Consider the following 23,568-nt stretch of genomic DNA (forward strand, 5'->3'; position numbering starts at 1 on the left):
AACTTCAGAAACCAACCCCCCCCCCCCCAAAAAAAAAAGAAGGGGGAGGGGGGGGGAGGTTAAAAAACAAATTTCCTCCAATGAAAAGTTAATCAGATATTCCATCTATTCCCCCAACCCAGACACTCAACGATTTAAGGTGGGACATCAGCATCGTAAAATAAATTTTAGAGGCATAATGAGTATGCAACAGATGTTTATTAATTCAGATATAGGAATCTAAATCATAATAAATAGATAAATAATGAAATTGAAGCACCTTTATATCTTTTTTATTAGACTAACCAGATTATAATCTGAAAATTGCCAGGAGAAGAATTAATAACTACAGTCTTCAAGTTCTAAACATAAATAAGGCAAATAGATCTTCTACAGGAAAAGAGAGAGAGAAAGAGAGACCTCTTACGGTTACTGGTGCCTGCAAAATGTGGAAGCTGTAAGGTTGCCTCCCTTAAGCAAGCACTATAGCTCTTCAACGAACACATCTGTGAGACAAATTGAGAGCAGTGTTAATGAGATCCAACTACAATATTCTGTGAGCACCAAACAGAACAATAAGATGGTATTATAGTAGTAATAACAATACACTCCAGCAACGTAAAAAGAATTAATAATCAGGCACTCAGATGCTTTAAATCCAAAAGCTACATGTTAGAGCTTTACATGTACTTCCTACAATTTAATTTTCCGACAAATTTGTTTTGTAAGAGAGTGGTAAGAGATAAAATAAGATTGTGACTACTCTAATAGATAATGGAAGCTTAGTTGTAATGATGGGAAATTTACAAGAACAATCAAGTAGGTAGTAATTGTGGAGTTGGAGCAAGTCCGTGCATCGTTGAGGTGGTGTGCTATAAAACAGAGAAGTCAGCTATGTCGATGTCAAAGAGCATTACAGTTTCCACGAATATATCCGATTTGATAACTTACAACTAAGGAAGAACAACTAATGAACTAAAAAACAATCATTTTAAGAAAATGCAACTTAAAAGATGAAGCTGAAGCGTTTTCAGGACATTCATTTTGTAGGTACAAAGAGTCAACCGTCTATAACAACAACGCGGTATGACATGGAAAGAGCCCAGTATCCTCCAAATGAATAAAAGAGGAACATTTATACTGCCATCTTGCCTAAGGAAAGGTGTCACTCGATAGCAGGGTGAGAAATTCTTGCAGCATTGCAAGAGCAAGTGCTAAGTATCAAAAGACATTTTTGAATGTCTTGCAGGCAATAAAAGCGAAAAGTTCCCTGCCTACTGTTGCATTTTGAGAACTCAATTACCATTTTAACACATTTGAATGATTCCATCCAACCTCAGCAAGTAAAACGAAAAAAAAAAATCATTTGCAACTAATATTCTGATCTAAACTTGAAAAATAAAATAAATAGCAGGTGGGAATCAGAAGTAGAATGAATCAATAAAAACGACAAAAAAAAATTAAACTGATTTCTTTCTAGCTGTTCAAAACTAAAACTTAATTCCATAAAACCAATGACAATAATGTTATCCAACATCAAGACCTAAATATAGATTGGTATTCCCTGTAACTAATAGAATTCAAAACAAAACCGATTTCGGCAAAAGAAGAGACTTAGAGAGGCCGCAAATGATAGGAAATTGAAGTCTGAGACTTGACTTGAAAGATAAAATAATACTGCAAAAGATAGAATCTAAGAACTGAGAGTAACGACCACTCGGCTGTGAGGCTCCGATAGGAGGAGAGTGCACTTACCGTCACGACTTCAGCTCTCAAGCGTCCTCCCTAGGCAGCAAAACCCTAAAATATTTGGGTTTTATCCGATTCTTAAATGACGAACTGGTTTCCATTAAAATACAACAACAACTACTAAACAGCGCATCTTACTTGTGAATTTTGTTTCCTAACAAGGTAACACACTTTTGCCATGTGGCAAATTTGGATTGGCTGTTTCAAATTAAATCTTGGGCCAATGGTCTCTGAGCTGTCGGTGTAACCTGCGCTCTCTAATTAAAAATTTTATTTATTTCTCTATGTTTTTTAAAAATAATCATAAAATTTGAGAAAAAGATTTTCTAGGCTGGACACTATTACCTCTATGTCTATCTCTCTCTCTTCACATGAAATGACCTTGTTGCCCCTTAATGTATGATACCATTTAGTTGGTGTGTTCCACAATGGTGCTTGCTCAGATAACTCTTTTCCTAAAGAAATATGTGAAGGTGTCGTATATGCTAACATCTAGAAGACATTTTTCCCTTTAATTTGTGCCAAGGGTGGGCACACCATTATGGTGGTCCAAAGGAGGATTGGGCACCCAGTGGGCCTAGAGGGAGAGGAGCAAGAAAGGGAGTGCCTTGGATGGGCACCCAGGTGTCTGGGAGGGGACTCAAAACAAGTACAAGCTTCGACCAAAGCTTCGATAATCAAAGGCACAACCAATCAGCCTAGTCAGTTGTCCACCTTTTCCCTTGAAATTTGGATGGACAAAGATGGATCGAAGTAGTAAAGGACCTACAAATATCTCACCCTTAGCAGTTTTTTTCAAAAAAAAAATTTTCTTTTTTTCTTTTTCACATGTTGAGGCACAATTGACCAAAAATCAAAGGAAACAAACATGGAAGCAAGACTTATGGGCAAGGATATCTATACCCTCGCATTATTTTATTTTTTTTGGTAGAATATCCTCGCATTATTAAAAGAGTATGGGTGGGCTTCTAGCTTTGCCATATTGTAGGTCCAATGATTCTGAAATTTGTGGAAAACAGATCTCAAGGTCTCTTGTTCACATGTCAAGTTTCACATTAACATGTAACAAAACTAATCATTTACAAATTCAATTATGTGAAATGGGGGGGGTGCTCATACATAGGAGGATTACTGGTTGAATTTGAGGGTGACATTCTAAACATACTAATATAGTCCAATTGTGATTCAATCCAATAGTTCTTAAGTTTTGAACAATTTTCCTTATCCCTTATATATATATATATATATTGATAAAAAATAAAACCATATATTAAAACCCGTGGAGGGGGGGAAAGCAGTTTGTACAGATGTTTGGAGGTATGATACCACTTAAAAGTTAGAGTAGTAAAATTCTTTGTGAGTTCAGCAAGTTCCAAAAAGCTAGGTAAAGTATTAGGGAAAAGGTTATCTGAGCCGCCAAGGGAGGGTACCCTACCACACACTCTCCCTATCTCTCTTCTTCTTGCATGAAATGACTTCGTTGCAATCAGATGTATGATTGAATGAAACAGTTCTGTCGCACCTCATTGGTGCACTCCTCTATATTGCTTGCTCAAATAACTCTTCTCATTGGTTATTTTTTAGGCCTTATTTTAGCACGCCCCAAATGGGAATGCTTTACTGGGTGGCCAAAATATTTACAATGTTGCATCAGTTGGGGACTAGAATTTCATGAATATGTAGACCCCAATCTCCCCTACTCATAAAATTTAAGCCCAAATAGGATCTGTCAAATGAAAGAACAAAAATTTATCCATTTAGGGGTTGGTTGGGGGTTGGAAAAGAAAACATTGGAAGTCCATAAACTAATAAAGTTTTGGGCTGATGTTCTTTGTGCAACAGCGCAGCCTGCGGCCACACACATAAGATTGGCATTTAGTGGGGCAGGGTAGTCATTTCACCCACCTCCATGTGTCTGGGCGCAACTTGCGCCCCCAACATAGAGAACATTTGGCCTAAAGTTTTTTTCCTTCACCCACAATAGAGGAGGTATTCTTTCACTGTGGGCATCAATGGGGTGAGATGAGTATCATAAATGGTGGAAGATATTTTCAACCTTCAACTAATAGGGGGAGTATTAATATTGGTGATTAGACCGTGGGTTTTTCTTCTCCCATGGTGGAGGAAAAGTTTCTCCTAAATTAAGAAAGGGAAAGATTCTCAAAGCCGCTAGGGAAGGATACTCTCTCTCCATATGAAATGGCATTGTTGCCCTCTTATGTATGAAATCATTCTATCACACCTCATTGGTGTGCTCCTTTATGCGTCATGTTCAAAGAACATTCTTCCATTAAGAAATTAAAAAACAAACACAATCACATGAGGACCCACAACATAATTGCACCATATAAATAAATAAATAAAAGTGGGGGCGGCGAATTATTCTTACAAAAAATATGTTATTTTTCAAATGTCTCAAAATATATATTCTACCATATGAACGTATGATATATCCATTCGGTCTGTTGGATAGAGAGGACATGGTCTAAAGTAGCCATGTGTCATTTTCATAATCTAGTTTAATCAATATCTTTATTGTCGTATAAGATTGATCGGACTGATATGGACGAATCACTCCCGCAAGACTAGGAAGCAAAGGGCATAAGAGAACATCAAAGTGGACTCAATGGGGGACTCTCTGATGCTTAAGTCAGTTCTCCAATAAACGACAAGAATTTGCAAAGCAATAACGTAAGAGATTAAAATTGATCGACCCCCTCACATGGGTGTTAATTAGCGGTGCTTGGAATTCAATAATAATAGGCTTCCCCCTCAAGGAAGGAGAATCCTTATTGAAGTCTGATATAGTAAGAGATTATCATGGAGAATCCTGAAAGGAGAGTTCAGATATGGTGGAATTGCTCGATGAGGAAGAAGAAGAATCCTAGCATAGTGGGGGATTTTCTTATTTCCAGAATCAAGGGGGATACCCGACACATACCCCATGCCACGTGTCATCAGTTGATGAATGGGTCATATATGTATATATATATATATATGTAAGGGGGAATTTTATTGATGTCATGGGGACCACAGGGCTTCATTTACACATAGTTCATGGAGCCACAGAGTGGAAGATGGCCAAGTTGTTATACATGTCAAAGATAGGACCTCCTGGACAAGGGAGTGAGCACTAAACTTGCCTCCCTTGGAATATGAGAGAAAGAACAACCATCAGAGGAAGAAGATAACTGAACAATGTATTGTACAATGGGAACAAGAGGGGTCAGGGAATGACTGTTCAAATTCGTGATCGAGAGGACAATCTAAAGACAATCCGACTCAATCAAGATATGAGAATAACCCACTGAAGACGCCTGCTGAAGTCCTTTCCTGATTGCAAAAGTCTCTCCAAAGTTGTTGGTAGAGGAGCAATGGTTATGGAATAGCAAATACTTGGTTCCCAAGGTGATCTTTATAGATAATGCCTATCCCTTCTCCCTGAGCTTTAGTTGATAAAGCAGCATTACAATTAATCTTAAGGAAGCTGATGGGAGGAGGGATCCATCTAGGCTGTGGATTGATGGAGAAATTAGGCTGATTGGTGGCCTAAGGTTTGGATGCCAACCTGAATTCATTGAAGTCTCTTTGCGCAGCTTGGGAGACTTCAATAGGAGTCAAGGACCTCTTTAAAAAAATGAGCTAATTCTTAACATTCCACAAGTAATAGCAAAGGAAAGAGAATAAGCTCAAGTCTTCAGAAGCCCTATGCTTATCTTGCATAATGAAACAATCCAAGCCTTGAAGATAGCACTCATGTCTACTATGGTCGAAGGAGGGAGTGCATAGGCAACAAAGCTATCGAACCAAGATACTCGAGCAAAGGAGCATTCCAAAAGGATATAGTCAATGGATTCACTAGCATTACCACACCTCGGGCAAATAGATTCGGTGGTCATATGTGTGAGGACAATGGCATGGTGAGGGATCGGCACATGTCCTCCACCTCATCTTTCTTTGGGGAGAGAAGAGAGAGGGGTGAATCATATGAAAGGAGTCGCCACTTAGAGGAGGGTCTAGGACCCAAGATTGTAATGTAATGACTCTCATGCTATGCCTTTTGGGGATTGATCGTTTTGTTGGTATGGGTACCGGTCAAGTTATGGTTCGGGGAAGGTATTAGGCACCCTAGTCCACCTGGACTTGCCGGTCTTTCTATTGCTAGGTAAGGTTGGGTCATAACATGCTTTTGGGAGGAAATGTAAAGTACAAGTAAAGTGAATAAAATACAAGGAAAGGTAAGAAAACATACTCAAAAGCTTGGTTGCATGGTAGGGGTTAGTATACGGAAAATAAAGAAAGGACTTAAAACCTAGACAACCTAAGCATGGTCGACACTAAATTAAGTAGGGTAAGATGATAACCATGTGAAAACGAAGACGATAATTAGATACATATGCATGGAGAAACATTTGAATTAAAAGGTAAAACATTAAAACATATGCATAGCATGTGAAGAGATCAATATAAATGTTTGCATGAGGGAGTCTTGGACTACGGGAGATGAAGATCATGGAGATATGCATGCATGCAAAGAGTTCTCATCATGAAAAATGAGAAAAAAAAAAACAAACAGGGAAGGAGAGGAAGAAGAGGTGTGATCACCATCTAGAGAGATAAGATCACACTTCTTTGGTGATGCAAAATGAGTTAAGCGACAAGAACAACATAAATTAAATAAGCTTGAGAATGGAATGTTACCTACCTAGTTAGAAGACAACTCGAAAGAGAGACTGTGGAAGTTTTCTTTCGAGACTCAGGAGATTTGTATATGGAACAAGTTTCACCGCTTGTAGGGGGCTGGGCTTCTATTGTCTCCTTGTAAGCGACACTTCGTCGTCCAAGCACCAAAATCACCAGATGGATGTCTCTAAGCTTTGATCTCGAAGTCTAAAGTGGGTAGTGACACTCAAGGGCAAAAGGGAAGTAGTAGACTAAGGCCAAGTAAGACCCAAAGTTATGGCTTCAAAGCAAGAGAGTGGGGGAAGGCAATTGAGCAATTGGGAACTTATGGGTATGTTCATGTAACCTTTCTCAATGTGATAGGGGGTGTATTTATAGATGTAGAGGGGTGTGAGTACTCCCAAATTCGTGTAGGGATTCTAGGTTCGATCCAGATCGTCGAAAGGGTCTGTCTTTGCATCGACGGTGAGTGTTTGGTTAAGGTAAGAGCCAACTGGGTGTGGGCATGTGTTTAGTTGCCTTAGGAAAGGTTTCTTAGAGCCTAAAGAAGACGCATCCAAGGTGCAAAAAATAGGCTTGGTTGCAAAAGGAATCGAAATCAGAGTTAAACATGACAACTTTTGGCTCCTCAGATTTGCACAGATTCAACAGTAAAATTACCGGAGTCGACATCGAAGAGGGGTAAAGTTGACATCGAGTGGCTGTCGATGAACAACACTTGACATCGAGAGAAAATGCTCGACTATCAATGATTAAATTATGAATGTCGAGGTAAGTTAGACAATAGGAAAGTTTTACCCGACAATCAGAGGGCATGGCTCGATTTCGATGGAAGGTGGGATCGATGTCGACTTGGAGTCTTTAAGTGTCGACCTGAGTTTCAGTGTCGATAGGCATGAAATGGATTACTTGGGCCACCTTCTGTGTTGGGTCAGGCTGGTTCCAAGGGGGCTGGGTCAGGGCTAGCCTTTCCAGGGGATCTTGGAGGGCTTGGAGGCTCTAGTTTGGGCTCCGACAGGGGATTCGACTATCGGTGAACGGATTCAGGTAGTGCACACTGACTCTTCATCCACAGATACACTAGTTTTAGGCCTTAGAGGGTACTCATCATCGTTACGGGAAACCTCCCGGGGGAAAGACAAACTGAAGTGTCTACAATATGACGGGAACAAAGACCTGCATTAGTTGATAGGCCATGCGTACAAGCCCTCTAAGAAAATTTATAATTTTTCGGAGGGTTTTAGAACCCCAATTCCTCTTCAAAACATTCTTTGAGATGAGATCCCATTTATGGATACAGGAAGCTGAGGCTTGGAGGGAAGCTCGATCATCCCTTTGGTTGTCAAGAAGATGATACGCTAATTTTATCGAGAAGACACAATTTCGAGAACCACCCCATATTAGGTTGTTGGTTGTTGGAAAAATGCTAATCGGGGATTTTACTGACTTCTTCAACCACACAAGGCTAAAAAATAGAGTTCAAAGTTGCCATGTCTCAACAATGGTTTGAGTGATCAATAAGCTCAGAAACATAGTTTAAAGAGCATCCTCTTGGTTTTGCATGAGAGATCTTGAAATTCTTTAATGAAGGAACCCATTTGTCCTCCCAAATATTCACATTTTCACCATTTCCTATTTGCCAAAACAGACATTCTTTGAGTATTTCTCGCCATTCTAGAATACTTTTTCAGGCCTACAAAGGATTGTTACCTTCTCTAGCATGAAGGAAATCAATGCTAGGAAAGTAGATTGCCTTTATAAATTTGGCCCAAAGAGAACTTGGATTTGCCCATAATCTCCATGCCACTCTACAAAGGATAGCTTGGTTGTGTAGAAGGGGTTCCCTCAGCCCCAAGCCACCTTTTTTGTTTGGATTTACATAATCTTGGCCAAGAAATCAAGTGGTTCTTTTGTTTCCCTTCTACTTGACCCCATAGGAAATTTGATGCTGTCTTATTAATGTCATTGTGGTGAGAAATTGAAAGTTTAAAATGGGACCCCGGATAGGTAGAAATAGAGCATGTCACGTATTAATCAACACTTCCTTCCTAGCATGGGAGAGGAGATGATTCTTCCATCCCTATATTCTATTGCACAACTTGTCTTTAATCTCCTTAAACTACTGGGATTTGGAAGCCCCAAAGTTTATAGGGAGACCAAGATATTTGGAGGGGCCATCATTGTACTTAATCTTCATAATTCTAGAAAACCACCTCTTGATTTGAGAGGGGGTGTTGGGACTGAATGTGAGACTGGATTTTTGAGAATTAATGGATTTGCCACTCGCTTAACAATATAATTCAATACAAGCTTTGAGATGATGTATTTCTTGTAGGTTGACCTCAGAAAACAACAGACAATCATTAGTAAATAATAAATGTGATAAATGAGGGGTTCTATTGCGAACCTTGATGCCATGGGTGAGATGTAAATCTTTGGCCTTGGATAGAAGGGAGCTAAGAGTCCTGAGAACAAAACAACAACAAACTCAACCTTATCCCAACTTAATGGGGTCGACTACATGGATCCAAGCAAAACAAAATAGAGAAACCATAGTTATATTAAAAGATAAAAGTGAAGAAAAGATACGAGAAGAGGAATGGGGAAAGATGTGAGAAATGACAAAGGAAAAAGACAAATGGAAGATGAGAAATAAAAAACAGATGAAAAGTAACAAGAGGAAAAAAGCATAGCCCAACATACATGCTAATCTCAGCTAAATGGGGTCTAATTGAGAGCCCTAAGAATATAAGATAAAAATAAACTATGATAGAGAATCTCTTTGTCGAATACCCTTGATAGGAACAATGACTCCTCTATCTGCTCCATTCATCAAAATATTAAAAGACACAAAGATAATGCATTCCATGAGAAGAGATACCAATGCATATACGGATGAATATGTACTAATACTCTAGCCATTAGTGTACTCTCCCAACTCTAAGTGGGAAGAGATGGTTTAGGTTAGCATTGTGATTTTCCTTTTTTGGTAAGAAGCATTGTAATTTTCAAAAACACCATTTTCCATTGTTAAATGGATAAATATACATTATAAAAAAAATCCCCACAAGCCCACAACAGAAAATGGAAGCGAGTTAGCTGGAGTTCGACTAATTCCAACTGTGATGATTAACGAGTTAACCGATGATCTCCATTCGGTCATTCCAAACGATCCCCAAGGGTAGTTTACAACAAAAGGTTTTTTTTGGGTGCTCCTCGTTCGGTGGAGTGATGGACACGAGCTGCGAAGGCAAATTCAATCTCTTGACATCCAACTCAAATTAGCCTCGGAAGGTTTCAATATTTACGAATGCTACCGAATCCAGGAGAGCATTATCGTAATTAAGACGAAACAAAAACCTATTTATATACCGACCGAAATGCTCGCGCGGCACAAACCAAACGGCAAACGCCGTGTTACTCGTTTCATTTTTACCGTATTTCACTCTTTCACCTCCAAAACCTGCAAATTTCGAGGGAGCGAATAAGAGAGCGAAGGCGAAGGTTACTAGGCTGAGTGGCCACTGGTCACTCATCAGTAGAATCTTAGAGTGAGAGAGATTCGTGAATGGCAGGAGCTATTACTCAGCGGCAGCCGGGGTCGAGCACCGGCGGAGTTGTTGCTGGCGTAGGTCAAGTTCCTCAAACTTCGCAGATGTCTGTGGCGAACTCGTTTCGCGTCGCGGCCGTGGCTACGCGTTTAGCCTTGCACATCGCTGGGCATCGGACAGATCCCAAGGAGTTCGTCAACCTTTGCCTCGCATTAGCCAGGTTTTTCTTTCGTCATAATACCTCTCCGTGCGGCAAATTTCCGTTTACTCTCTTTTAATAACTGAGTTCCGTTGCGATTTATGTTAATTACACGGAGGATGGGACTGGGGCTATAGCACTGAGCTGTGGAATCGTAGGACATTAGGACTTGCATTTTGGATTAGTATTGGGATTTGAGGATTTCTCGGTTAATCCTGCGGTTGCGAAGGATTGTTGGATAATGAAGTTTTACTTTAGTTTTGTCTTCGATGGAAGGCTGGTCGCTTGCATGGATTGATTGCCATGGTGTTGTAAGTATGTTGGATTTAGAGTTCTTTTGCCTGCATACGTCGCTGATTTAATGTGTTTGGGTTCCCCCAGAGAAGGGCTTTTGGGAAATGATATTGCGTAATTGTTCCTGTGCGTCCAAACTTTCTCTACTTTATCATAGTGTACGATTTACAGAGATTACAACTCTCAGACTTGAAAAACCATAGGAAGAGATGCAACAAGTGTTAGAGAATTAACATTTACCCTTGCAAGAAAAAAGGGTGGGGGGTTAGCTCCCATTTTTTGTTTAAGTTTTTCTCTGCAACAACATAGCCTTTACCCCAAAGGGGGTCAGCTTCATGGATTCTTGCTCTCCAGTCAGTTCTGTTTGTCGTTATACAAGATACGAGACTTAAGCTATGCATGTTTTTCCTCACTACTTCACTTGGGTTAATTTAAGCCTGCCCTTGGCTCTTTTAGTTCCTTCAATCTGAATCAAATCACTCCTTCGAACAGGGCTGCAATCTGAATTAAATCACTCCTTCGAATTGTAGCATCCCAAGGCCTCAGTTGGCCTATGCTAACATTTGATTATTTCTTTTGGGGGCTCTTTGGTTGATTTGCAGTGTTATCCCCCTCCCCCCCCCCCCTCATCAACAGTTGTGAGGAGATCACCATGGGGAATTTACGTCATAATAGTGGTTGGAAATATGTTTCTTAAAAAAAAAGGGAACTATATCTTTAGTTTTTTTTGCTTCTCTAATGCATTACTATTACCTAGATGCGTGGGATGAGCGAAATTTTTGGTTTTAGTAAATTGTTACATAACAATGGAAGAAGATTCAAACTAGCAACAGTTTTGTGTGTAAGTTCCATTGCAAATGGGATGCTCAAATTGTTTCCATCTTCTTTCCAAATATGATTTCATATTTGACAATTGTATAGTATTCTAAAAACTTCCACGGTTTAAAGTTTGATCTTGTTGCTGTTTTTTTAGTGTCCTACTTCAAGTTGGATTCCTTGTTCTACTCTATTTTAGTATCAGATTTGATTTTGTTTCAACTTAGCATTCTTATATAATTTCTGAAATATTTTATTGTTTTAATACTCTTTAACTGCTGGTTTAAACCCCATAAGATCTGCCATCTGTAGTCAATTCTAGAATTCGGTTTTAAAGAATCCTATCCGTAAAAGGATAACTTTATGACTCTAGATCTGACCCATCTTTTGAGGAGTTATTCTGGGACATACTGTTAACCTTCAACTACAATTTTAAGCCCATCTGAGTTTTTGATTCTTAGTTATCAATTTTTTTCTTGAAATCTGGTTTCTAAACCTGTCACTGCGATTTTGGTTTCATTGGATTTCTGAACCTTGTAACCGTAGGCTTCTAGAATCTTATCACCTAGCTAACTTTAGGCAGGGATTGACTTAGGAGTGGTTCATCTGCTGTCTGAATCAGCTGAATGATTCTTTCAACCCTAACCCAATTCCTCCATCCTTAGTAGGCGTCACCATTTATGCTTTCTCTAGCTCAGTGTAAGAGGAGGGGGGGGTGCTCAAAATGAGAGTAGACATCTTGGCCTCCTCCAGGGTTTAAAACTTGAACATTTATGTGTCCTTTGTTGGAGAGATTAGCTTTGGAAAGCGATTTATTACATTTGGGCTGTATGAATTACTCAAAATTGGGTCTCCTTGGACTTGTAGACTCTTAATAATAGAGGACCAGGACTTGGCTTTGATGTTGAGCATCAATTGAATCCCAAGTGTGGGCAGATATCTTTAGATAAGCCAAGGACTAAGTTTTCAGACGTTGTTTGGTTTTTTTACCAGATCAGTATTGTCCTCTTTTTGCGTGCTTCCCTCTTGGGTCCTCTAGGCTCTACTGCGTGGGACTTTTCTTTGATAGCACTCCATTACTGATCAAAGATAGTAGCCTGTATATGGACAAAGATATGCACAGCTGTGTAATAACAAAATTCTTCTCTAATCCCTATTTTTGTCTCGCGTATGTATTGGTCAATTTCTCAGTGCTGATTCTTCTTTCTGCATGTAGATTTGAGTAATGTAATGATATAAGAGATAAGAGAACCAGCAAGGAGAAAGGGAGAAGATGTAGTGGGAGAGAGAGAGAGAGAGAGGCAGCCAACTATATATAACATAACAAAGGAACCGCTCTTAGTAGTGATCCTACTAGGAGTGGAAGAGTAGTTACCATTGAAATAGACAACTCCTAATCCTAATTGCAATAGGAAATAAAAGGCGTACCTAGTGCACAAGGGTCCCACCACTGCTGGGCCTGGGTCTAGAGAGGGTCATAATGTACGCAGCCTTCTCCCTTCTCTCGTAGAGAGGTTGTTTCCAGACTTGAACCCGTGACCAATTGGTCACAATGGAGCAACCTTTACCGTTGCACCAAGGCCCGCTCCCTCTAACTGCTTAAGGAAATAAGAAATAATAAAGATAAAGATAAAGACAACTAATACTAAGTGTTATTAGAGCTAATAGACATAATCTTATGATACACTGCTCCATGGATGACCATGGAGCTCCGCCCCATGATACACACTCTGACACTCCCCCTCAAGCTAGAGTATATATATCTCCCACACCCTGTTTGGAACAGCGCCTTCGTGAAAACATATCACCTAGGTCACTGGAGTTGACAAACAGAGTCGAAATAAGCTTTTGCATAATCGCATTTCTCACCAAATGACAGTTGACCTCAATACGTTTAGTCCTCTCTTGAAAAAATGGATTACTGGCAATATAGATTGCAACTTGATTATCATAATACATCTTCATAGGTTTTGTAATTGAGAACCCCAATTCTTGAATGAGAGATGTTAACCACATCAATTCTCGTGTAGTATGTGTCATAGCTCTATACTCATCGTCTGCACTAGACCGAGGAACATTAGTTTGATCCTTACTACTCTAAGTCACAAGGTTACCACCAACATGCGTGCAATATTTAGTAGTTGACTGGCGCTCATTTGCAACACCAACCTAATTAGCATCAGAAAAATCACAATGTTTGTGTGACCATGACATTGATAGACTAGACCTTTCTTGGGAGCCCCTTTAAAATATCTTAGCTTGTGACACACAACATCCCAGTGAGCCTGATTAGGATTAATGTAGTCCTAGATTGGTAGAAGACCTACTAGGAGCCAGGTAAAATCAGACCCTTGCAACCTACTAGTTGATTGGTAGTTTTGGGGTTGTTTAGGTCAAACTAGGGTTAGGTTTAGGTGAATGAGGCAGGGTTTTATTTAGTAAAGTTAGGCAGGCCTAGGGGAAGCTAACAATGTAGGTTGAATGATGTCTAATTGAAGAAATTGAATTTCAGAAATTTAGGGTTAGGGTTGGGGGTTTTGGAAATTAGGAAAAGGGGTTAAATTAGGGTTTCGAGTTGGAGTTTGGGCTAGGACTGTTGGTCGAGTGTTAGAAACAGTGAGGAGGTGATTCGGTTGTGATATCGGTAGATTTTGATGGCTAAAATTGATAGATCAGTAATTCTAGGGTTTTGGATTAATGGAGGTGGAGGGGGGAATTGGGGTTTAAGAGCTGAGATGGGCTTTGGGTTAAGGTCGAGTGAAGGGAATTAGGTATGGCTGCTGTGATGCAGATTCATCACCAAATAGGGCTTGTTTCATTGGGAATAAGTCTAGGGTTGGGTTACATACATGTTGGGCCTTTGATCCCATGGGATTCTAATGTAATAGGCCACTTTTATGGGCCTAAAATATGGGTATATAGGTTGCATACGGGATTAGCCCAATACTTAGTTTATTTTTATGTTTTTTTAATTGAACCGGTTCAAATTGGTTGCATCCAATTTGTTCAATTTAAGTGATTATGTGACTTGGTTAAGTGGTCATGTGATGTAAGTTGGGCTGGATTAGGATTCTATAAGTCTAGCCATGTTTTGAGTCTATTTCATTTAGTATTTTAGTTTCCTAGTTAGTTTAAGTTGCCTAATAGGTTAAGGATTGGGTTAGGCCATTCCTTTTTAGTGTCTAAGTCTATTTTTAAGTCTTCTATATAAGTTTATAAGGGAGGCTAGCATTGAACACGAATTTTGATTAATAAAAACTCAGCTTTATGCTTGCTGCCTTTGCTCCATCGTGAGTGTGCCTTGTGAGTAATATCAAGGTGAAGGGATTGGTGGACTCCGATTGACTCCTTGCATCTTGTAGATCGGGAGGTCCTTCTTCTTATTCAATCGAGCTTCTTCAAGCTGCTGCTGCTGCCTTTGAAGGAGATCAAACCAGTAAGTAATTTTAATTTCCTGCATAAATCCTTCCCCTCTTCATCCTCTAACCTAAATCCTAGTGCTGTCCATTCGAACCAGCAACCCCTTTTAAGATTGATCCTGTTGTCTGGCTCCTAGTAGGTCTCCTACCTATCTAGGACTACATCATGCTGTGGTTGAATTTTGGAGGGAAACTGATGGTAAAATTGGATAGCTTAGTGAATATTTAGCGTTTATATGGATTGGTGGGGATTAATGGAGGAATGAAGCTGTAGGTGGTTTAGGGTTAAGGGATTCAAATAAAATAAAAGGGGGGAATGTTAAGGTAGGCTGTAGAGGATTAGGAGAAGAAGGTAGTTACAGAAAATTTAATAACTTACTGGTTTATGAAGTTCTTCAATGGCAGCAACCTTGAAGACAGTTTTGAAGAAGAACCTCCCGATCTACAGGACGCAAGGAGTCACTGGAGATCCACCAGCCCTTTATCTTGATGTTACTCACAAGGCACACTCATATAGAGCTCAACAGCAGCAGCAAAACAAACAAAATTTTCTAAGTCTAATTGTGGGGGAGCTTCCCACGTTTCATTAATAAATAATATGGCCTAAGGCCCAATCCTACTATAAATCTAAAAGCTCTCCCTCTAAAAATCATGGAGGGGGGCTACTTAGCTTAAAAAATCAAATAACTTAAAAGATTCTCTAAGGACCAATAGAAATAAAACAATTCTAGCCAATAGGAAAGATTTACTTGAATTGGACCATTGGTTGGACCGGTTCAATTTAAGAGCTAAAAAAAACTAAGTATAGAATGAACTAAAGCTAAAATAAACTAAGTAGAAACTAAACTAAGCCTCCAACTATGGCCCTATGGTTAGGGCAGCTTTTCTTCCTTGCGGATGCTTGGATCTGCATCAACTCTCCCGGTCTTGAAAACATTCATCTCCGATGAATGGGTGAACTTCTTGTAACCATCTGCAAGATTCCAAGTGCTGTCCTGGCTTGAAGAAATCCGACCTCTAACTTTATGGTGGTGAGGGGGAAACAACATGTGATTAGCAGCTTTAATACTTCCCAGACAGAATTCTGGTGAGGCTGAAATATTAGAAACAAAGTCTTCAAGTCGTGGAGCCTTCTCTTCAAAGAACCAAAGTGGCATCACAAACTTTATATGGTCAATCTCTATAGGTTCTTCAATGTTAATAACTTTCTCATCGGGCTCCACCTCTTCAAGAGTAGCAACTTGAGTGTCTTCCTGTGGATTGTTCACAACCACTTCTCCATCTTCTGCCACATCATCCATTAAGACTTGAGTAATAAGATGAACACCTCGAGCATCACCGCCCAAATCTTCAAAGTAATTAGCTAAGTCATCATCATCATCTGGGGGATATGCATGTAAACCAAGTTCATTGTCATCATCAGGGGTTTCATCTTCCTTCTTAGCCACATTGAAAGATTTATGCCATTGTGGGCACTCCCTGGCATAGGGTCCAATCTCATTGCAATGGAAACACTTGTGAGGATCATTAGTGTCCATGGGGGCTTTTCCCTTATGATCAACACTTGGAGGAGCTGTAGGGCAGGAAGAACTACCAACAGAATAGCCTGATCGGGTAGAACCAGCAGCAGAATTTCCAGCTCGAGTGTGACCATTGGTAGTAGACTTAAATGCTGGAAAATTTTTGTTGGTGTCTTCAGTAGAGGAATCAAATCTTCTATTTCCAGCCAATAACTCTTCAGCCTTCAATGCCTTCTCAAAACAGTCCTGACATCAGCTGCTCCAATACCTCTGACAATATCAACCCTCAATCCCAGTCGAAACCGAGATAACATCTGAGTAGTAGTCTCTCTTGTGCCAGTGCGAGAAGATAGAGCATCAAACTTTTGCATTTACTCAGATACAGTCATAGTCCCTTGGCGTAGGGAGTTGAATCGATCTTGTACTTGTGTAATGCCTGGGCAAACATTTCTCCCTCAAGTTGTATCTCATATCATGGCCATCAAGTTCCATGTCCCTTTCTGCAGTTCTCCACCATTCTCTGGCAGGGTCAACCAACTTGGTATGTGCCAATCTCATCTTCCTGTCTTCAGGCAAGTCATACCAGTCAAAATAATCATCAAGGGCAGCAAGCCAATAATAGAATACCTGAGGATCATGGTTCCCATCGAACTCCTTTAACTCGAGCTTCACCTTCTGAGTGTCATACCTTCGATTGGAAACTTCATCTGTAAAATAATACCTCATGTATTTTTCAAAATTATGCCTCCTAGGCTCTTCTCTGTTTTTGTTCCTATCTTCTTTGGGCCCATCTCTGTCATTCCTGTCATATCTGCGTCTGTCTCTGTGATCTCTGTATCTGTCCCTGTGATCTTTGTGATTTCTGGAGTAATCTCTGTAATCTCTGAGTTGGTCTCTGTGATTTCTGGAGTGATCTCTGGATTGATCTCTGTGATGCCTTTCTCTTTCCAGAGTTCCATGCACTTCAGATTGAACTTGAAATCTGTCCTCTAATAAGGGATCATTGCTGTCCCTAAGAGGTGCAATCTGTTTTTGATCCATAACTTGTAATCGATCATTGATAGCATAGTTGTCAAGGCACTAGGCGATCTAAGGTGTTTGAGGTCCTCCCTAAGCGCTTAGGCACTTAGGCGGCGCCTAAGCGGCCTAAATCACGTTACAATATTATCTTTTTAATGTATCTATTATATGTGTGAAACAATCAAAAAACACATTTGGTTTATATGTTCTTGAAATTGGTCATTTTCAAGTATACCTAGTCTCACATTTGGTTTATACTGTTCTTAGAAAATATGATGTTATCAATAAGTAATTAACCTGCTCTCGATTTAGAGAAATGTTCTTGTTCTCTAAGAAATTTGATTACTCAAATGAATTTTTTTTTACACGAAATTTTTTGTATTAGGTAGAGCACAAAACCAGCTTTCCAACAAATCGAAGATTGCTTAAATTTGATTTGTATTGAAGGAGTTATGTTCCGGCCAAACCTTTTTTGGTGTGCGCGAATGCTGTCAAAACCGCTCGAAATGAAAATCATTTTTTAGATATCAAAACAAATGAATATTTAAACGCACTTTTGGTTTTTAACAATGTTTTACAATGTTAAGATTTATGGAATTTTTAGATTTGAGAAAAATCGCAGGATTAGAAAGTTGAAAATTTCACCTACGCAAAAATCCGGTTTTTGTTCTTGAACTGGGGGGGGGGGGGGTTGACTTTTTATTCTTCTAGAATTTGATTTTTAAACTATTTTTATTGGATTCAAATAGGAGATATTTGCTTATTCATGAATAATATCTTAATTAAATGAAATACCAAATATAAAATCATTTACTTTGACATAAATAAGTGCCAAAACCTGGTTCAATACCAATTAAACCAATGCAAGGCGTCCTACAATAAGGCGGCAGCTGCCTAGGCACCTAGAAATCTGCCTGGACGCCTAAGCGGCGACTAGGCGACGCCTTGACAACCATGATTGATAGATTTTTGATGTGCCTAAAGTTTTTGAAGCATCTCCATAATTGCAGCAAGGGGATCAGGTTGGAGTGGCAGATTTGTGTTTACCACTGGATTGCCATGTTGATCCATGGTTCTAATACCACTTAATGTAGTCTTAGATAGGTAGAAGACCTACTAGGAGCTAGGTAAAATATGACCCTTGGAACCTGCTAGTCGGTTGGCAGTTTAGGTCAAAACTAGGGTTAGGTTTAGGTGAATGAGGGCAGGGTTTAATTTAGTAAAGTTAGGCAGGCCTAGGGGAAGCTAACAATGTAGGTTGAATGATGTCTAATTAAAGAAATTGAATTTCAGAAATTTAGGGTTAGGATTTCGGGTTTTGGAGATTAAGAGAAGGGATGAAATTAGGGTTTTGAGTTGGAGTTTGGGCTAGGACTATTGGTCGAGTGTTAGAAACAGTGAGGAGGTGATTCGGTTGTGATATGGGTAGATTTTGATGGCTAAAAGTGATAGATCAGTAATTCTAGGGTTTTGGATTAATGGAGGTGGAGGGGGGAATTAGGGTTTAAGAGTTGAGATGAGCTTGGGGTTAAGGTTGAGTGAAGGGAATTAGGTATGGCTCAAGGTTCGAAAACTCAGGTCTTGGAGCCATCTCGGCCCAGCAAAAAATCGAGTTGGGCCGAGATCTCGGCGTTTGTGCATTTTTTTTCCAACTCGGAAGCCCATCTCAGTGGGTTTTAGACCTCTTTTGGGTCTGAAAATCGGTATACAGCCTATTTTAGGCCATTTAAACACAATGGCATTATTAGATTTTGCAAAAACAAAGTCTAAATAAGACTTTTACATCGGACCCTTAGTTGGTAGGCGACGACGTATTAAAATAGCATACTATATACATTAATGACATAATTTATGTATATAGGACTCAAACAAAACATTCAATTAATAGGAAAACAACTTAATAAGCATTACAAATGTTAAGTGAATAAGTGATACATCAAATTGCTCAAGCTTAACAAATAACAATGTTACAAGTTACGACTATTTTCACATAAAATTTGATTGAATGACATATTCATTCCCCATTTGTCCCACATAGTCTTGCCATGATATATTGTTGCTCCACTGTTGCATATAGTCCTCCACAGCATTCATATAAGAGTTCTCATCCACATATGCCAAGACCCCTATCCTAGGGTATAGCTGTTCTACAGTGGCGTTAGACCGTTGCCATGAAGGATGAGATCCACTGCTTATGCTACTGTCATATTGAGGAATGTATGGGACTGGGAATGTGGACCCAATGCTGGACCCAATACTTTGATAGTCATATGCATGTGTTGACTGGCAAACTGACCATAGGAACTATATTCAGAACCGGTGCTTTGCTGGCCATAATCATAGTCATAATGAGGTTGAGATGATTGCCACGGCTGATGCTGACTACCAGTATCCATACTCATGCTTCCAAAACTTGCTAGCATGGTGTTCATACTCGTGTCATCATACTGAGGTTGGTTGTGTTTGTGACCAGTCCTTCTCTTGTACGGTTTTTTGTGGCCACCATGGTCTTGATCTTGTGTGACATGTGTAAACTAAGACTCACCTGTGAAACGCACAGGGTCCTCCTGTGCTCCCACTTCATACTGGTATTGCTCGCGTATCCCCTCATGATGATCATTATAATAACCACCACTCTGCATTCCACCACCACCACCACCACCACCATCACCACCAGCATCACCACCAGGAGGGTCATCACCACCAGCAGGGTCATCACCATCACCATCACCATTACCATCACCACAATTACCATCATCATCATCAAGAGCAGTTCCTGTTGCAGCCTCAAAAGGTCTCTGTGACTGAGAATGTGCACGCCCCTCTTGCGACATATAGTCGTCAACATCTGTACTGGTTACGAACGCAATGGTGGAGTCAAGCCTACCTCCAGGCTCATCCATCTCTGGTGCACCACGATCCCTCACCCACTGGAATAGGGGATCCTCATCACCATCAGAGTCCTCCTGGAATATGTTGGCTAGCTCGATGGGATCTTTGTCATTGTTCTCAAATTCTTCACCTATGTGCCTCATCCTTAGTCTCATATTATAATGCACATACACCAGCTGCTCCAGTCATTGACTACCCAATCTGTTCTGCCTCTTTGAGTGTATCAATGCAAATGTACTCCAGTTGCGCTCGCACCCAGAGGATGAACAAGTTTGTGAGAGCACTTTGATTGCTACCTTCCTCAGGTTGGGTGAACTTGTACCATAAAGCACCCACCAGTCAGCTACATTATAAACATAGAATAGTAAGAATATGTGCATTGTAAAGGGATAAAATTATAATTCATAAATGTAAAGTCATGCCACATTGCCACCTACCAGGGTCTGACTTTTGTCTACCCTCCACTGTAGCGTTTCGACTAAAACTTGCTGAGGCCTCTCTGAAGAATTTGATCTATTTTCATTTTAAATTTTAAACAGTGCTAGAGGCATTAGTATTTGCTATTTAGTAATTACATTCCTTTACTGACTACCAATGTACCAAAGTCCCATAGTCTCACCTCATCAATGCAGTCTGATGGTGTCTTGGGATTGACCTCCAAGTTCTCAATAACAGCTTCAACTTCCAGTAACAAATCCGTGTCCAGCCCAAGATTATACGAGTATTGGTACTTTGGATTCAAATAGTATGCTAGTAAAGGGGAAACCACAAATATAAGTTGTTAGTGACTTAATACTTTCGAGTTTTGAATATGTAAATGTAAAAACGCATATAAAGTGTAAAGTATGTTGAAGTGTTGAACTCACCAGCTTTATGCAAGGGATGACTCAAGTGCTTCTCCCATCGCTCATCAATGATGTTAATGTATGAGCGAGCATTTCGGGGTATTGCAGCTCGGACCATTTCCTTCATCTTTCGGCAGGGCAGCATATATGTGGGGCAAGGTAGGCTTCTTCTCCCTGTCAACCATCCTTAATACTGCTACCACTGGCTCTAATATGGCAACAACTTTCTACAAGTCCTTCCAAAATTGATCAATTGCAATGGTCTCTTGTGCTGCCTTCCCTTCTTCTATCCTAGAACCTGGCCAACTAAACCATTGGTCACTTGCAAACATTGACCTTAGACTTACCACCTTCGACTGCATGCTCTTCAATGCAATGTAATTGGTGGTTAATCGAGTGACACCAGGCCTCATTAAATCCCCCTTGCATTTTTCCCTCATCATGGCTAAAGCATAACCATGGTTATACACAAAGGTGGTCACTTGCCTTGCCCTATTGACCACACCAGCCACCAAAGCTTTTTTCCCCATGTCCTTCAGCATTAAATCAATAGAATGGGCTACACATGGAGTCCAAAAGAGGCGGATCCTCTTACTCTTCTTGTTCATCAATTTCTCTCCAGCCTTCTTAAAATTAGAACCGTTATCCGTCACAATTTGGATAACGTTCTTTGCTCCTATATCTTCCTCCACCACTTGCTTCAGTAGCTTATACAATTATGATGCATCCTTGACATGCTTTGATGCATCAACAGGCTTCAAGAAGACAGTCTTCCCATTACAACTCACCATGAAATTTATAATGGACTGTCTAGTAGGTGCAGTCCAACCATCAGCCATAAGAGTAACCTCATATGTGTCCCACCTTGGCTTCAGACCCTCTATGTACTCTTTCAGCTCCTCTACCTCTTTAGGCAAATATACATTATACAACTCATATGGTGTAGGCCCCTTCCATCCTGGGCCAGCCTTCCCTGCAGCGTCAAGGAATGCATTATAATATGTTCTTTGTGCTACATTAGCTGGAATGCCATTGTATAGCATGAACTTGCTGAAGGCTTTCCGTGCTGCCTCTTGTTTACCACCAAACACTTGCAGGATGGTTGGTTGGAAGGCATCTGTTGCCTAAAGGTAGATGGATCCTGCTAAAAAATGGTTTCTGGGGAACGTGCTCGTGGTCGGGCTTGGGGCCGTGGGATATCTCTTGTGCCAGTGCTTCTCCTCCTCTTATCTTGTTGCACTGGTGCAGCTGAGCCAGATCCACCAGCTCCTCTTGCTTGCTCATATGCTCTTATATTGTCAAAATGAAAACTTTGCCTACTCTCTGCCAAAGTCTGCTGGTAAATCCTCCATTCAGCCTTTGATTCGAACTCACTAGGTGTAGGCCTATATTCAGTATCATCTCCTAGTCCTCCAAGGATGTCTACATCAGGCCTCTCTAGAACTGCCTCATCGAAAGCTATTTGTTGTCTTTCCCTCTCAGCTTTCTTTGTTTGTACTCCTCTCAAGTTTTGTGACATTGCCAGTTTCACTTGGCTCGGAACATTTCGGCATTTGGCAACATCCTTGCCCAGACCAGACAAATGTTCCTTTAACCTAGTTGCTTCTCCAGAATTTAGAATCTTTCCACAGTAGTTACACTTTGACTTCTTTTTGTCCTCAGACATCGGGACTCCATGTAGCCATGCTATATCCCTCATTGTGTAAGAAATATCTTATTTTTTACACTGTTATATAAAAAAACATGTATTAGTAACTATTACAGACTTAAAGTAAGGTATTAAACACTTAAAGTATTGTATTCATAACTATTAAACATAATATGAAGCTACTAGAACAATCAAATACCTATCTCTTATTTATTCCCTAACCCTAGTATTTATTTATTAATTAAAAATAATATTTACAATTTTTATTAAAAATAATTATACCTTCAAATATAAAATATTATAACATAATGATGTATTTGACATCATTTGAAGTTGGACATTATGTACAAATGTTGTGCATAATTTTCCAACAAAAACAGGTATTTTTCCTTAATTTTGTATATTTTTTAATTATTTTAATAATATTATTATTAAATCTGAAAAAAAAATATTTTTTTTAGTGGGTGAAAAAAAAAAAGATTCCATGAGGCTGTAGAGCATGCAAACTTGTCTAACATACATGAAAATCAAATCCAAACAATAAGTATTTATCCTATTTTTTTAAATTTCTTTATTGAAAAAATTCATTTTTTTTCCAGAAATTATAATAAAAAATTTAATAACCCAAAAAAAAATCGGCCTCCATCAAGTGATAGATCGGCCAAAGTTGTGTAACATAACTCAAAATCACATCAATTTACCAAGATTTCATCAAATTTTTTTGAAAAAAATAGATTTAGGGAAAATAGGTTTCCTTTAAAAAATCCTTCAAAAACTTGATCAATTTTGCAAAAGTGAGCTTCAATCTTCAGTTTGACACCAAAATCAGCTTCCAAAGCTTTGAATCCAAGCAAAAAATGAAGAAGGGAAGAGAAGAATTGAGACTTTGAGAGAAGAAGAGAGAAGAGAGAGCAAATGAGAGTAAAGACCCCCTCTTGACAGAATCTCGTCGA

General features: G+C 39.6%; 3 protein-coding genes across 10 annotated transcripts in view; 1 reads left to right on the plus strand and 2 right to left on the minus strand.

The window, feature by feature from the left end:
• Nucleotides 1-1,785, minus strand: part of LOC122646707 (4-hydroxy-tetrahydrodipicolinate synthase, chloroplastic-like) — a 39,873-nt gene extending 38,088 nt beyond the window's left edge. The window contains exons 1-2 of one of the 3 annotated variants that reach the window (XM_043840311.1): nt 1,735-1,785; nt 400-533 (exon numbers count right to left, since the gene is read on the minus strand). In XM_043840311.1, the coding sequence (XP_043696246.1) occupies nt 400-485 (86 nt within the window). In that variant the 5' untranslated portion in view covers nt 486-533; nt 1,735-1,785. The remainder of the gene's footprint in view (nt 1-399; nt 534-1,734) is intronic. The other 2 variants (XM_043840323.1, XM_043840316.1) reach the window with 2 other exon arrangements.
• Nucleotides 1-16,867, minus strand: part of LOC122646734 (desiccation protectant protein Lea14 homolog) — a 35,417-nt gene extending 18,550 nt beyond the window's left edge. For both annotated transcript variants that reach the window (XM_043840341.1, XM_043840346.1), the window contains exons 1-2: nt 16,863-16,867; nt 3,171-3,175 (exon numbers count right to left, since the gene is read on the minus strand). The gene's annotated coding sequence lies outside the window, so the exon portion shown is untranslated. The remainder of the gene's footprint in view (nt 1-3,170; nt 3,176-16,862) is intronic.
• LOC122646676 (E4 SUMO-protein ligase PIAL1-like) overlaps nt 1-23,568 on the plus strand; it is a 96,892-nt gene that overhangs the window by 8,672 nt on the left and 64,652 nt on the right. For 3 of the 5 annotated variants that reach the window (XM_043840270.1, XM_043840292.1, XM_043840301.1), the window contains exon 1: nt 9,843-10,182. In XM_043840270.1, coding sequence (XP_043696205.1) covers nt 9,980-10,182 — 203 coding nt within the window. In that variant the 5' untranslated portion in view covers nt 9,843-9,979. Of the gene's footprint in view, nt 1-9,842; nt 10,183-23,568 lie in introns of those variants that run through there. The other 2 variants (XM_043840283.1, XM_043840277.1) reach the window with 2 other exon arrangements.

The sequence above is a fragment of the Telopea speciosissima genome, chromosome 1 (assembly GCF_018873765.1).
Source record: "Telopea speciosissima isolate NSW1024214 ecotype Mountain lineage chromosome 1, Tspe_v1, whole genome shotgun sequence".
Lineage (NCBI taxonomy): Eukaryota > Viridiplantae > Streptophyta > Magnoliopsida > Proteales > Proteaceae > Telopea > Telopea speciosissima.